Genomic DNA, 14,615 nt, shown 5'->3' on the forward strand with positions numbered 1-14,615 from the left:
ACCACCTATCTTCGGCGGTATCAAAACTGCACACATAGACACTGCACATGGCTCGGCCTCCAGAATCCATCCCATGGGCTGTGCATAGGGAGATGGTCAACACCATCAGCTTCGACACAGCCAATCTTCTGTTCGGATTAAGCATGAGAACTGAATCATGGTCCTTCTCTTCTTCAAATTGGTGACTGGCACTGTCAAAGCTGACAATGTCAACCACCGATGGTCTTGTAGGCCCCTTCCAACCCTATTATTCTATGATCTTATTGGAATCTAGGTGGATATGGAGCCACTACTGGACACACAGCTCTGGATGAGGACCTTGGTCCAAAATTTCTTCACTTCTTACATGACACAGATTGAAACATTACACTGAAAATTCCAAATATAACTTTTTCTATGAAAATGGGAAGGGTAAAAATCCAGTCTTTTCTTGGTACAGGGAGGGAGACTATCTAAAATTTGGAGTGGGGGGCAGAAAAAGTAGCAGTGGCTCTTAAACCCCTTCTTGTGTAAACATAGTTTCGGTCACCATGTTTTAACACAAGGCCTCACTTAGAACAACGCTATGTCACAGCATAGCAGCATTCTGGAGGCTTTTTTGGAAAAATGGCAGCTCCCATTGATGCCATGTCATTCCAAGCAAGGCAATGAGGGGAACATGGTGGCTGTTAGGCTACCAAGAGGAGGGCCACTGTTGCTTGCAACAACAGTTAAGCTATTGTTAAGAGGGGGGTGGGGGGCTGCTACCACGACTACTTTCCCCAGTAAGCCCTCTCCCCACCCTATTTCTAGCTTATCCTCCCTTGTCAAAATGATTCCCCCTTTTGCAGCCTGTGAATGGGGCAGTGAAAGTGTGGGGGACATTTTCTGGTCAGCACTAGATATGCAGAATCAGATGTCTTAGGATTGCACTTCCATCCCTTCACTACAGAATGGTTAATATAAGTTTGGAAAATTGCAGAACTGATAAAACTAACAGAGTTTATAAGACTGAAGGACGGTAAACAAAAAAATTGGAAAATGTAGTATTAGCTGGTCTCCTTTCATTTCTTTTATGAAATTAAGGTACAATTTTGATATTGATAAGTTTATACCATATGGAGTTTTTCCATATTCTAATACTGCAATATTTTATCTGATAGTTGTAGAGATTTAACTAATTTTCTAGCATGTGTTATGTATTGTTATTTTTTCCTTACTGATTGTATACAATTCATAGTATGTTCAATATTAGATGCATAATGTGTAATTTATATAAATAATTAAGCAAAAAAGAAAAAAGAACAAAAAAGGATTGCAGTGTGCACTACATTTTTAAGTCATAGGCATTTTCTTCATTCCAGGGCTGCACTGTCTAGACATATCACAACCACAGTGCAAGACCTAGGCCGGTGTACTAAAACACAGTGGCCAAAAACCAGTACAAAGCTTTGCTTGCTTAACCTCAATTGATTTCATTTGGATTTAAGTACACAGAATAACTGTACATTGGATTGTGGCCATAGTCAACAAAAATACCCCCCCCCACACACACACACCATTCCCCCACACACATATCTGAATAATCTGCAGCAAATCCATTAGAAATGTAAGACATGTCTAATAATACACCAGTCCAAGTTCTTTTCTCCCTCCCTCCCTTCCTCTCCCCTCCTCTCTTTCTTATACACACACACACAGAAATAAAATAAAAATGGAGAGCACACTTTCAAATGAATTTTGCTAAGAGCATTACCTTGACATCGACCCAAAGACATGACTTCAATTTTCTCTTGTTTCTGGCATGATGCTTCTTTGATCTGACACGCATTATCATAAGATTTCCCGTCGGAAGCACAGAGAGGATTGAAGTTGGTTTGAGAACAGTCAATGTTGCACACACACCTGAAAAGATAAAAATGGCTAATGTAAAAATAAAACAAACAAATGAATAATAAAAGAAAGCCCAGCCCCACCACCCTGTCGCAATAAAAATAAACGGTAAAAATAATAAGGTACAAGAACATGCTTGATGTTTCGCTACGGGTTTGCAATTATAACGTGATAGAATGGAAGTGAAGACTCTTGGTTTGACAATACTTGTGCTTCTTCTGTACAGGACTGATATCCTGGGAAAAGTAAAACAGAAAGAACTAGAGGGAGCCAAGGGTAGTGTAGCAGTAGAAAATCAAGAAGCCTCCAGTTCAGTGCCAGCTAAGGAGAGAACCTTTTTGCAGGTGAAAGGGAAGGGAGGAATAAAGAAATGGAACAAAGTATTTGGTATGAAATTTTGTTGTTGTTGTTGTTCAGTCGTTAAGTCGTGTCCAACTCTTAGTGAACTTGCTCAGATCTGCGAAGGGCAAACTAAGCGGGCACTTTCTCTAAGCTGGAGTAGCCTGGCATTGTATTGGGCGAGACATTCGCTGCCAGGAGAGTGGCGTGTTTGATTGCCTTCCCTGGTCACAGGAGGCCTTCCCTGGTCACCGCCCCTCCCCTCAAGCCATGAAACTCGAAGTGGGCGAGTAGCATTGGCCTCAAAGGTAACCCCTATCTTCCAACTGGGCCGCAAAACCCTGAGCTGGAAGCCTCAGGCCTTACCAGTTACCTGAAATGGTGCCTCCGAATGCTCACCAACCCTATAACCCGCCAAAGGTGCCCGCACATAACCACCTATTTAAGTGTGACCAATTAGCCCCAGTGATGAAATAAAACCAAAACAACCTAAAGTCCCAAACCCCACTCACAGTGTGAAGTAGGCAAAAAGACGCATAGCCAATGCCAATCAGACTATGAGCCAAAAATTCCTACTCAGCCCCCAAAAGGATGTCCAGCATAACCCACACTGCGTGCAGGGTGGGAGGAAGGAAGCTGTGCTTTGAAGAGGCTGAAGGGAGGGGGCCTCAGCCTAAAATGGCCAGGTAGAGTCTTACTTCAACAGTAGGAGCATATGGGAGAGGGGTACTGTGCCCTTGTCCCTCCTGCACCATACCTCCCCCACATTAGTTGCCCCAGGCACTTTTCTCCCTCCCCTGCTCAGATACTGGAAGTAATCCAGGAAGGGAGAATGTAGCCTGTTCAATTGGTCCAGAGTGCTGCCATGGCAAGGATGCTCTACCATGGAAGCATAGTACATCTGCTTTATGACAGCTGCACTGGCTGGCAATTCTTTTCTGGGTGTAATTCAAAGTGCTGAGGATTATCTTTAAAGCCATAAATGATATGGGCCCAGAATACCTACTATCTTCTCTCATAACAACCTGCTTGCTCCCTTAGATCTACTGAGGCAGGGCCAGGGTCAAGGGTAGGCATGGTTGGGTACCTGCCAAAGGCCCACACCCCAGTAAGGGCCCACTGACAAGAGCCTCCTGGAGTTGCTCCTTGTCTTCACCACTGTTCACCTACCTCTCGCTCTGGCCCAGACAATGGTGGTGGTGAGAAGGAGCAGTAGATGCCACTGCCTGCTTGCTCACTGGCTCTCTGTCTGTCAAGCAAACAAGTGGTAGCAATGATGGGAGAGAGGATGAGGAGCAACAGCAGCTGGTGCCAATGGCGGTGAGAAGATAGGCTCACTGAGGGAAGGGGTTCATTGAGGGTATCTTGCCCAAGGGCCCTCCAAAACCTGGAGCTGGCATTGTTCTGGGGGAGTGGGATTTGTGTCCTTATGGTGGCTGAGGTATGGCTGGTTGGGATGCAGGCCTTCTCTGTAGCTGTGCACACAGATTGTGAAACTCCCTGCCTTGGGAAGTCTGTTTGGTCCCTTCTCTCCTTGCTTTTCACTGTCTTGTCAAGCCTTTTCATTCCTGCAGGCATTTGACTACATGGTTTCAGGATTATTCTGTGGCTGACTCTGTTATTTTTCTTTAGATTTTTTTATATGTTTCACCCATCTCTGTTTTACTGCTATTTGTTTTGTTGTTGATGATTGTTTAATTTCTGCTGGATTTTGAAAAAGTACAATTTTAAACTGTAGTAAGCTGCCCAGAATGCTGCAAATGAAGTGGAAGGGCTGAATATACATACTTTAAGGGTGCAATCCTATGCATGTTTAGACAGAAAAAAAGTCCTACAATTCCCAGCAATTCCCAGCCATGCTGGTTGGGGAGTGCTGGGAACTGCAGGACGTTTTTCTGTCTAAACATGCATAGGATTGTGTCCTAAATGAATGTTATAAAAATAACTGCCCAGAAGAACCAACTGCAGGGAGGTATAGTACTGGGATTCACTGCCCCTCTCCTGCACAGCTTTATATAGGGCAGACATGTGAATGATGGCCCCATCACATCTAGTTCTGCCCTAAGAAGGATGCAAAGAGAACAACGATCAGAGAAACTATGAAATATTGCAATCCTGTAATTTAGAAGATAATTGGGGGCTTAGATTATGCATATGTTCTTCAATGGAAATTAATGATATAATAATTTATGCAACACAGTACCTATTTGCGCACTTAATTTGGCCACAGTGTCAGCTTTTGTAAAAAAAAAAAAAAAGTTAGGCATTTTTATTTTAATAATTTTGCCACAATGGGAAGCACCAACTGGATGCCCGCTGTGGCTTAAATGCTATGCATGGTTAAGCATGAATGAAATTTGCACTGGTTATAATAGTATACTGCTTCAATCCAGAGTTCTGCGTGTGCTCTGTGGTACTGTTGCATGTGCAGAATTTCCCACCATCACCTTGAAGAATCATGCATGCATATCAGAGCTTGCACAACCTATAATCAACCAGTGAATCGGAGCAAATGAAGATAACAAAACTAAGGAGGTGACAGTTCCCTTGCTTTGTTGTCCACTTTTTTATTGTGATGTTGTACTTTGAGAATATATATCTCAGACTTATTACAGTGAGTGTGTATGTGTGTGTGTGTGTGTGTGTATGTATGTGATTACATTAAATCTCTGCAAGGCTGCAAAACATAATAATAATAAAAAATAAGCAAAGGAATGCTAAATCAGCAGCAATATTAACATCACCATGTTGCATATCCTGTATAATTTATGGAGTTCATTTTGAGGTATAAATGGCAACAAATTAAAGAACAGAAAAAAGCAGCAGCAATAATATCAATTTGCACATTTAGGAGCGAACTACCAGGAAGGAGGCTTGTAAACATACAGAGAACTAGATTTTAGAAAGAAAACTGGCCCTTCTGTACCACATTTTCATGTGTTTTCAGTAGGATATATGAGAATTCCATGGGGTGTCTGTGAGAAAACTTGATGGATTTTTCTGGTTCGTCCCTGCCAGATTTTGTCTTGTTTCCCCCAACTGGTGTCGACCTGTAGCGAGTTGATCCAATAAGCAGATTCTGGTTGTTGTTTTTAATGGCAGAAATCTGTGCAAATTGTTTTGGATCTTGAAATTTGCGCAAATGGCGGTCTTTAAAAAAAAAATTCCACGGACTTTCACAAGGGTGCAAATGCGCAGATTCAGCTGTCTAATATATGTAATCTTACCTTGTCGATTTCCTTGTATGTGTCAGCTGTTAACCAGCGCACCAAAGTGGAGTAGGTAATATACAAAGAAACTGACAAGACGAGAGTGCATATAGGCTAATTTGCGCAGTTGTGAAGGACAGGGGCAAAAATAATAGGAACCTATTTGCAGTATTCAGAAGCACTGAAGAAGAAAAATAATGCAAGTGAAGTAAGTCTACCAAAAGGGGAGGGAGGACACACAATATCTCCCACTTGGCAATGTAATCCTCTCGCTATTAAGTGTTGAACTGACACTTGTTAGTGTCTTCCTCCCTTTCAACACTTCCCCAAGTCTCCAGCAAGTCCAGAAAATGGAGTCACTGGCTCCCCCGACCCTTTTCATGACTCCTTCCCAGAGTAGTTACTTCTGTTGTGTAACTCTCCCCTCTGTTAATTGCCCAGCCTTTAAATCTGTGCAAATTTAGAGGCTGGGAAGTAAATGGAGGGGAAATTTGTCAAATATAAAGGCTGGGCAGAAAATGGAGGGGTATCTGTGCAACTCTAGGAAGAAGTTGTGAAAAGCAGGGGGAGCCACTTTCTGGACTTGCTGGAGACTTGGGAAGTGTTGAAAGGGAGGAGGATACTGACAAGTGTTAGTTCAACACTTAATAGTGAGAGGATTACAATGCCAAGTGGGAGCTATTGTCATCCCCTCCCCCCTCCATTGGTGCACTTATTTCATTTGCATTTTTTTTTGGTGCTTCTGAATTGCACAAATGAGTTCCTCCTTTGTCTTACTATTATTTTCTCCCCGTCCTTCACAACTGTGTGGAAATTAGCCTGTATGCAGTCTCGCCTTGTCAGTTTCCCTGTATGTTACCTGCTGCACTCTGGTGCTACCATTGACCCCTGAAACATACAAGGAAATCGACATGGCAAGACTACACATATCGGACAGCTGAATCTGCACTCTTGCGCACTTGCAAAAGACTGGGGAATTTAAAAAAAACCCATACAAACCCAGTGGCGCAAATTTCAAAATCCACAAAAAAAAGAAGAAGAAAAAAGATGCAATCGTGGAACCTGGAGGAAAACAAATGTGCAAAACATTTCTAGAATTGGAAAAAAATTAATCGGCTATAATCTGCTGTTGCTTACCGGAACAGAAACACTGCAGAATCCCATTGGGCTCGAACAGAAGAGAATTCCCAGGATCCCACATCCCTAGTTTTAAGTGAAACTGACTTTCAGATAACCACTGCAATGTAGGTTCTCCACAGAGACAATGGAAAACAGGAAGGGATTTCCTAAGCATAGGATTTTCAAGCAGTTTTCCAGTATATGCCACATGCCCATGTGAATTGGCTTTAACTTGCCAATTCTTAAACTGCAGTATCACCTTAAGTTCCACTGAAATCAATGAAACTTTAGTTATTTATTACTTTTATCAGGACACCTCCATACTTCTACGTGGTAAACATGTTTGCTGTGTGCAGAGCTGCATGGCCAAGCAATCAGAGCTCCTAGAAACAGGTACATATATGGGTGCTTAAAAATGCATAATGCTAATGCTACCCACAAGCATAGTGTTGCCCACAATTTACATAGCAAACATATTTGCCATATAAATTATGGAGCAGGCTTCAGGGCATTCAGGATTGTGGCCCAACTCACCATTCCTGAATATGATTATGTGGAATACATCACTGATATATTTGAGACTTACTGCCATTGTAATTGAACTCTGGATTACAGCCCAAGTACCATTTTTTTGCTTCTGAAAATCTGTATCGAAAGACTTTAAATGTCCGTGTGTGATGCTGGGATCCCTGACCAATTCAGCTCAGTTTATCTCTGGAACAATATCTAGACAAAATTCCCCAAGGAGATGGATGTTTTAATTACTGGTGACTTACCAAAATAGGTCTCATAAAGTATGTGAAGATGCACTGGCATGTCATCAACCTATTTGACTATATCATTGACTTGCATGATGCACTGGAAACCTCTAGACATGTGCAGTAAGGACTACTGTTCCCCAGGGATATCAACAAGTCTCCACGCATGAAGGACTCTAGCACATCTCACAGTGATGTAGGAAGATATCATTGACCAGTGAAATGTACTTGAGCCCTTTACACACAGGCAGCCTAGCAGCTACTCTGCATTCTATTTAAGAGCCCAGAATAGCTATTCCAATTCCAGGAGCTATTCCAAAGGATTCTGAAACTTTGGCAGAATCCAAATCCGGTTCCTCAGAAACATCTCTAGAGCAGAACCAAAAAATTCTGCCTCTCGCTAGTTGCAAGGTTTTCGAGGAAATATATTATGTTCCTTTAACAGATGTTCTTCCCATCCTGAGTCCTTAGGACTGGGAGGGCAATATATCTGAATAAACGAAACCTCAAGGTTCACTTTCCTTTGGGGTGAATAATTATTCTTATTGCTGCAGAAGGAATGAGCGAATGGCTGTTGGTCTGATTGCTGGCAGCGTTAATATAGCAGTTTCCCAGCCCTAAAGGACTTCAGCATGTTTCAGTTTTTGAGTAATACGATCATTTGGCCATTTTATCACCATGCCTATGACAACTGGTTACAGTTTTATCAATAAATCTACTTCATTTATGCACTGTGATGAACAATGCTGATAACATAAAGGGTGTACTTTCCTCAGGATCAAGAAACCACAAGAACACCAAAGACGTTCCTCAGACATCCCTTCACACAGGAATGTCCTGTCTTCCTCCCTACAAACCCCATCATTTTCTGCCAGCAAGGTCAAGCAAAGATATACCTGTCATGTACATGATCCCTTCTCACATTAATTTTTAGTAGGGGAGAGTCTTTTTAAGAACTCATCCATGTACACCAGAAGGATTACCAAAGTCTTGATGTGCATTTGTCTCCTGTCACAAATCAGAACACTGAACATACCTTCATAAAATAGGTGTGATTCATGAGTGTCCCTGTTTCTTTAAACAGAGAGACATGCAAGAGGCTCCCTGAGGACCCAGAGCTATATCAGCATGTACTGAAATCCCCCAAATTTCTGTACACATAAGCATATATAGCTATTTGTGTTCAAAAGCCCATCTTACAGTCCAGTGAATGTAGAGCACTTGGATTTAACCCACTGAAATCATTGGCATCAACTTGGCTCAAATTGGTTACGCACTTGGATCTTCCTCATTCTGTCATAGAATCATAGAATAGTAGGGTTGGGAGGGGCCTACAAGACCATTGAGTCCAACCCCCTGCTCAGTGCAGGAATCCAAGTCAGAGCATCCCTAGAAGGTGGCTGTCCATCCTCATCTTGAATGCCTCCAGTGTGGGAGAGCCCACCACCTCCCTAGGCAATTGGTTCCATTGTCATATTGCTCTAACAGTCAGGAAATTTTTCCTGATGTTCAGCCGGAATCTGGCTTCCTGTAACTTGAGCCCATTATTCCGTGTCCTGCATTCTGGGATGATCGAGAAGAGATGCTGGCCTTCCAGTCGCTCCAGTCTATCCAGATCACTTTGAATTTTGTTTCTGTCTTCCAAAGTATTAGCTATCCCGCCCAATTTTGTGTGATCTGCAAATTTGATCAGCATTCCCTGCACCTCCTCCTCCAAGTCATTAATAAAAATGTTGAAGAGCACTGGGCCCAGGACTAAGCCCTGCGGTACCCTGCTCATTACCTCTCCCCAGTTTGGGAAGATCCCATTGATAAGCACTCTGAGTCCGATCCTGTAGCCAACTGTGGATCCACCTGATCGTTGTTTCATCTAGCCCACTTTGAGCTAGTTTGCTCATCAGGAGGTTACATTCTGTTCTGGAGGGGGTTGCACTCCCCCTAAAGGATCAGGTTCATAGTTTGGGGGTGCTCTTGGATCCAGAACTGTCACTTGAGGCACAGGTGAACTCAGTGGCACGGAGCACTTTTTATCAGCTTAGGCTGATATACCAACTACGCCCTTATCTGGACAGAGATAGCCTAGCTACAGTTATCCATGCTCTGATAACTTCTCGTCTGGATTACTGCAATGCATTATACGTGGGGCTGCCTTTGAAAACGGTCCGGAAACTTCAGCTGGTCCAAAATAGGGCAGCAAGATTGTTAACAGGGACTGGCCTGCGAGCTCATATTACGCCAGTACTTTTCCAGCTGCACTGGCTGCCAGTCCATTTCCGGGCCCGATTCAAAGTGCTGGTGTTAACATTTAAAGCCCTTAACGGCTTGGGGCCAGGTTACCTGAAGGATCGCCTCCTCCCATATGTGCCTGCCCGGACCTTAAGATAATCATCAGCGGCCCTTCTCCGTGAGCCCCTGCCAAAGGAAGTGAGGCGGGTGGCTACTAGGAGGAGGGTTTTTTCTGTTGTGGCACCCCGGCTCTGGAATGAGCTCCCTAGTGAGGTTCGCCTGGCGCCTACATTGTACTCCTTTCGGCGCCAGGTGAAGACTTTTTTATTTTCCCAGGCATTTTAGCTTTCTAAATTTTTATCTTTGCTGTTTTAAATCTGTATTTTACACTCCTGTACTGCTGCTAGGTTTTATTGTGGTTGTATTGTTATATTGTGGTTTTAATGTTCTGTATATTTTAAATTGTTTTATTGTGTGTTGTTTGGTTTTAATTTTTGTGAACCGCCCAGAGAGCTTCGGCTATTGGGCGGTATAGAAATAAATAAATAAATAAATAAATAAGGAGGTCATGGGGCACTTTGTTGAAAGCTTTGCTGAAGTCGAGGTATATGATGTCCACGGCATTCCCACAGTCCACAAAGGAGGTTACTTGATCAAAAAATGAGATCCGATTCATCTGGCAGGACTTGTTCTTGACCAATCCATGTTGGCTTTGAGTAATCACTGCACTGTTTTCAGTGATTACTCGAAGCCAACATGGATTTGTCAAGAACAAATCCTGCCAGACGAATGCAAATCTGTATCCTCTTTTGCCCTCTTTTTGGGTGACGCATGTCTTCTCTTTTGGTAATGCCTAAGTGGCCACCCTAATAAAAGCCTTGCTCAGGATTCTTTCACCTTGGGAGGTTGAGACTTTATTAGCAAGGATCAGAGCTTTTACTGCTGTGGCTCTGATCACTGCATTGTTTTCAAGGTGCTTCCAGATGGATTGCTTTATCATCTGCTCCAGAATTTTCCCAGGGATTGATGTCAGACTGACTGGTCTGTAGTTCCCAGGTTCCTCCTTTTAACCCTTTTTGAAGATAGGGACAACATTAGCCCTCCTCCAGTCAGCTGGCACTTCACCCGTCCTCCATGATTGCTCAAAGATAACAGACAGTGGTTCTGAGAGTTCTTCTGCCAGTTCCTTTATTACTCTAGGGTGCAGTTCATCTGGCCCTGGAGATCTGAACTCATTCAAAGTAATTAGGTGTTCCTTGACCATATGCCTATCGATCTCAAGCTGCAATCCTACCCTTTCAGCCTGCACTTCGCCTTTGCCAGGGGGTCATAGACCCTCTTTTGGGAGAAGATTGAGCCAAAGTAGGAATTGAGCACCTCTGCCTTTTCTTTGTCATCTGTTATCATTTTGCCCTCCTTATTTAATAGCTCAACCACCATTTCTTTCCTCTGTCTTTTACTATGCACGCAGCTGAAGAAAGCCTTTTTTTTTTGTTGCTTTTGGCATCCCTCATTAACCTCAGCTCGTTCTTAGCTTTAGCCTTCCTGATTCCATCCTGCAATTCTGTGCTACCTGCCTGTACTCTTCCTTTGTTGCTTGGCCTTCTTTCCACTTCCTATATGTGTCCTTTTTTGTTTTCAGGTCATCTTTCAGCTTTTCATGAAGCCACATTGGCTTCTTCTGTTGTCTTCCACCTTTTTTTCTTGTTGGAAGTGTTTGTAATTTTGCCTTGAGAATTTCCTTTTTTAAAAGCTCCCACCCGTCTTGGACACCTTTTCTCATTAGCGTCGCTTGCCATGGGAAATTACTGATCATTGTTCTGAGCTTATTAAAATCAGCTTTCCTAAAGTCCAGGGTACGCGTTTGGCTACACTCGGCTTTTGCTTCCGATAGAACCAAGAGCTCAAGTATAACATGGTCGCTTTCCCCCGAGCTCCTGTAACTGCTACTTTATCCACTAAGTCATCTCTGTTGGTTAGGAACAAGTCAAGGATAGCCGATCCTCTAGTTCCTTCCTCTACTTTCTGTAGGAGGAAGTTATCCACCACACAAGTCAGGAATTTCCTGGAGGGGCCATGTTTTGCAGAATTTGTCTCCCAACAAATATCGGGGAAATTGAAGTCCCCCGTTACTACTACATCATGCTTCCTTGAAACAGTGGCTATTGGCTTTTCAAAGGTTTCATCCTCGTCTTCTCCTTGATTGGGTGGCCAGTAGTAGACTCTGACCACCAGGTTCCTTTTATTCTTTGCTGCATTTATTTTAACCCAGATGCTCTCGATGGAGTTACTAAGCTCATCCTCCTGTATTTCTGTGCAGAGATAAGTATTTTTAACATATAGTGCAACCCCACCTCCCTTTCTGTTCCTCCTGTTCTTTTTGAACAAGTTATAACCTTCCATTGCTGTATTCCAGTCATGAGAGTCATCCCACCAAGTCTCAGTTATACCTATCAAGTCATAATTTCCTCCTGTATTAAGAGTTCAAGTTCGTTCTGTTTGTTTCCCATACTATATAGACCTCGAAGACCATGTCCTTCATGGTCTGGCTTTCTTCCTACATGCTTCTGAAGACTATTCTTGGGCGCTATTAGAGTTGTTCTCTCCACTGCGGTGCATGAGCCTTCGTCCATTGTTAACCCCAACTTTACATCTCCCTTCCCCATAGGATTCAGTTTAAAGCCCTTCTGATGAAGTTCTTCATGCTGTGGCCAAACACATACTTCCCAGCCTTTGTGAGGTGCAAGCTGTTGCTTGCCAACAGCCCATCTTCCAGGAAGTATTGCCCAATCCAAATCTCTCTCGTTGGCACCACCTTTGTAGCCAGTCATTCACCCAGAGTATTTTTCGTTCCCTTTCTATCCCTCTTCTAACTACTGGAAGGATGGATGAGAAAACTATCTGGGCCCCAAAGTTCTTGAGTTTTCTTCCCAAAACCTCAAAGTCTGATGTGATTTCTTCATAGCTGCGCTTGGCGGTATCATTTGTTCCCACATGGATAAGAAGAAAGGGATACCTGTCAGTGGGCTTTATGAGTGCAGGCAACCTTCCAGGCACGTCTCTAATCCATCCTTCCAGGAGACAGCATACCTGGTGAGTCCACAGGCCTTCGCGACATACTTGGGTTTTGATCCCACACAGCAAGGAGTCTCCCACTACTACTACTCTTCTCTTCTTGTTGTTGTAGGCCTTGGTTTCATTGCCTCTGCTTGAGTGGCCTTCAGCCTCTTGTTCACTCTTATGCAGATTCCCCTGTAATTCTTCCTCTGCAGGCTGTCCTCCAGTCTCATCCTCAAGTACCTGGACATGATTTCCTAGTTCGACCGCTTCCATTGGTGCCGAGTGTCTTCTAGTTCTTCTGTTCCTAACTGTCACCCTTTTCCAAGGAGTATCCTCTACTTCATTTTTCCTCATCTCAGCATTTTCCTCTTCTGCCTCAGCTTGCTTTTGCTCTTCTAGCTTCTGTTCTTTGCTTTGCTGCTGTAGTTCCACTGTTCTGTCCAAGAACTCTTTGTGTTCTCTTATTCCATGGAGGGTTGACACTCACTGCTTCCGTCCTCTTACTTTTTCTTCTAGCAGCGTGATCAACTTGCACTTGTTGCACGTGTAGGCCATGTTGTTCTCTGGCAAGAAAACAAACATGGCACATGGCACACACCTTGCAGGTCACCACCACTGGAGAGTCTTGTCCTTCCATAATTTCTTTTCCCTTTTTGTGTCTAGCTTCCTGGTTGTTCTAGAGTAGCCTGTGTCTGGTCCTCTCTCCTTTGTCTCTTCTGGCACTGCAGCTCCCCTAGCCAACTCCTGTTTGCTCCCCCTCTTTGCTCGCTCTGATCACTCGCTCTCTGGGAGCTTGCTTGCTTCTGTGGTCCCTAGACCAGCTGGAGCAGCTTCCTCTGCTCTGCTCAGCTGGGAGGTGGGAAACAGAGCTGGGAGGCGGGAAACTCTCAACCACTTTGTCCACTACAAAGTGGTTGAGAGTGACAAGGGCTGCTATGGTGGCCATTTTCCTTTTCTGTCTGTTGTTACACTGTGCAAGGTGGAGGAGAGGTGCACTTCAATATCCCTCTTAATCATGCTAGTATGAATGTTCTAGTACTAGGGAGGCAAAGGAAAGAAGAGGCATCCTCTTTGCTAAGAGATTCCTGGAGGGAGGAACCTTAATAATCTTCACCAAGGTTGGCTGTAGAATCCCTGTCCAAATGTCTGGAGATGGTGAGTGGCTGGATTGGGAGGAAATAAGCTGAAGCTGAACCCTGACAAGACCGAGGTACTTGGTAGGGATGGCGGAGAATTTCTCCCCAAAACTTCAGGGGGCCGAGCGCCAACGTGTTCGGCCCCCTGAAGAAGTTTCGGGGAGAAATTCTCCACACACCCCTGCCCCCCGCACCACCCCGGGACGGGACTTACCTTTCCCGAATGTCCCTCCCGGCGGCGGGTCCTGGCGGCGGTTCGGCAGGTGTTCGTCAGGGGCGGGGGCAGCAGCCGGTCTTTCGACCGGCTGCCGCCGCCGCCATTCCAATAAAAGTAAAAAAAAACAAAACGCCCCCGTGATAGGCTACGTGACGATTAACGTAGCCTATCACGGCTAGATTTGCAAAGTCAGCCGTGATAGGCTACATAAATTGTCACGTAGCCTATCACGGGTGACTTAAAAAAAAAAAAAAGCGCGTACGGCTAATGGCGGCCCCCATAGGGAGCCGCCATTCACGTTCCTTATTTGGTCGCTGTAGTCTACGTAAAGATTACGTAGACTACGGCGAAAATAAGGGCAACGCTATTTGCGTTGCCCTTATTTTCGCTGTAGTCTACGTAAAGATTTACGTAGACTACAGCGACCAAATAAGGAACGCGAATGGCGGCTCCCTATGGGGGCCGCCATTTGCGTACGCGCTTTTTTTTTAAAGTCACCAGTGATAGGCTACGTGATGATTTACGTAGCCTATCACAGCTGACTTTGCAGATCTAGCCGTGATAGGCTACGTTAATCGTCACGTAGCCTATCACGGGGGCGTTGTTTTTTTTTAACTTCTTATTTCGTGGCCGGGCGAAGCGAGGCGCCTCCTCCCCGGCCTGAATTTCGGCTGGGTGA

The 14,615-nt window shown here is 44.2% G+C and overlaps 1 protein-coding gene across 1 annotated transcript in view; it reads right to left on the reverse strand.

The window, feature by feature from the left end:
• Positions 1 to 14,615, reverse strand: part of TMEFF2 (transmembrane protein with EGF like and two follistatin like domains 2) — a 326,904-nt gene that overhangs the window by 70,457 nt on the left and 241,832 nt on the right. The window contains exon 6 of the mRNA XM_084816392.1: positions 1,736 to 1,884. Within this exon, the coding sequence (XP_084672518.1) occupies positions 1,736 to 1,884 (149 nt within the window). The remainder of the gene's footprint in view (positions 1 to 1,735; positions 1,885 to 14,615) is intronic.

This window comes from Heloderma suspectum, chromosome 1 (assembly GCF_057233095.1).
Source record: "Heloderma suspectum isolate Gila_16-S chromosome 1, 16-S_ref, whole genome shotgun sequence".
Lineage (NCBI taxonomy): Eukaryota > Metazoa > Chordata > Lepidosauria > Squamata > Helodermatidae > Heloderma > Heloderma suspectum.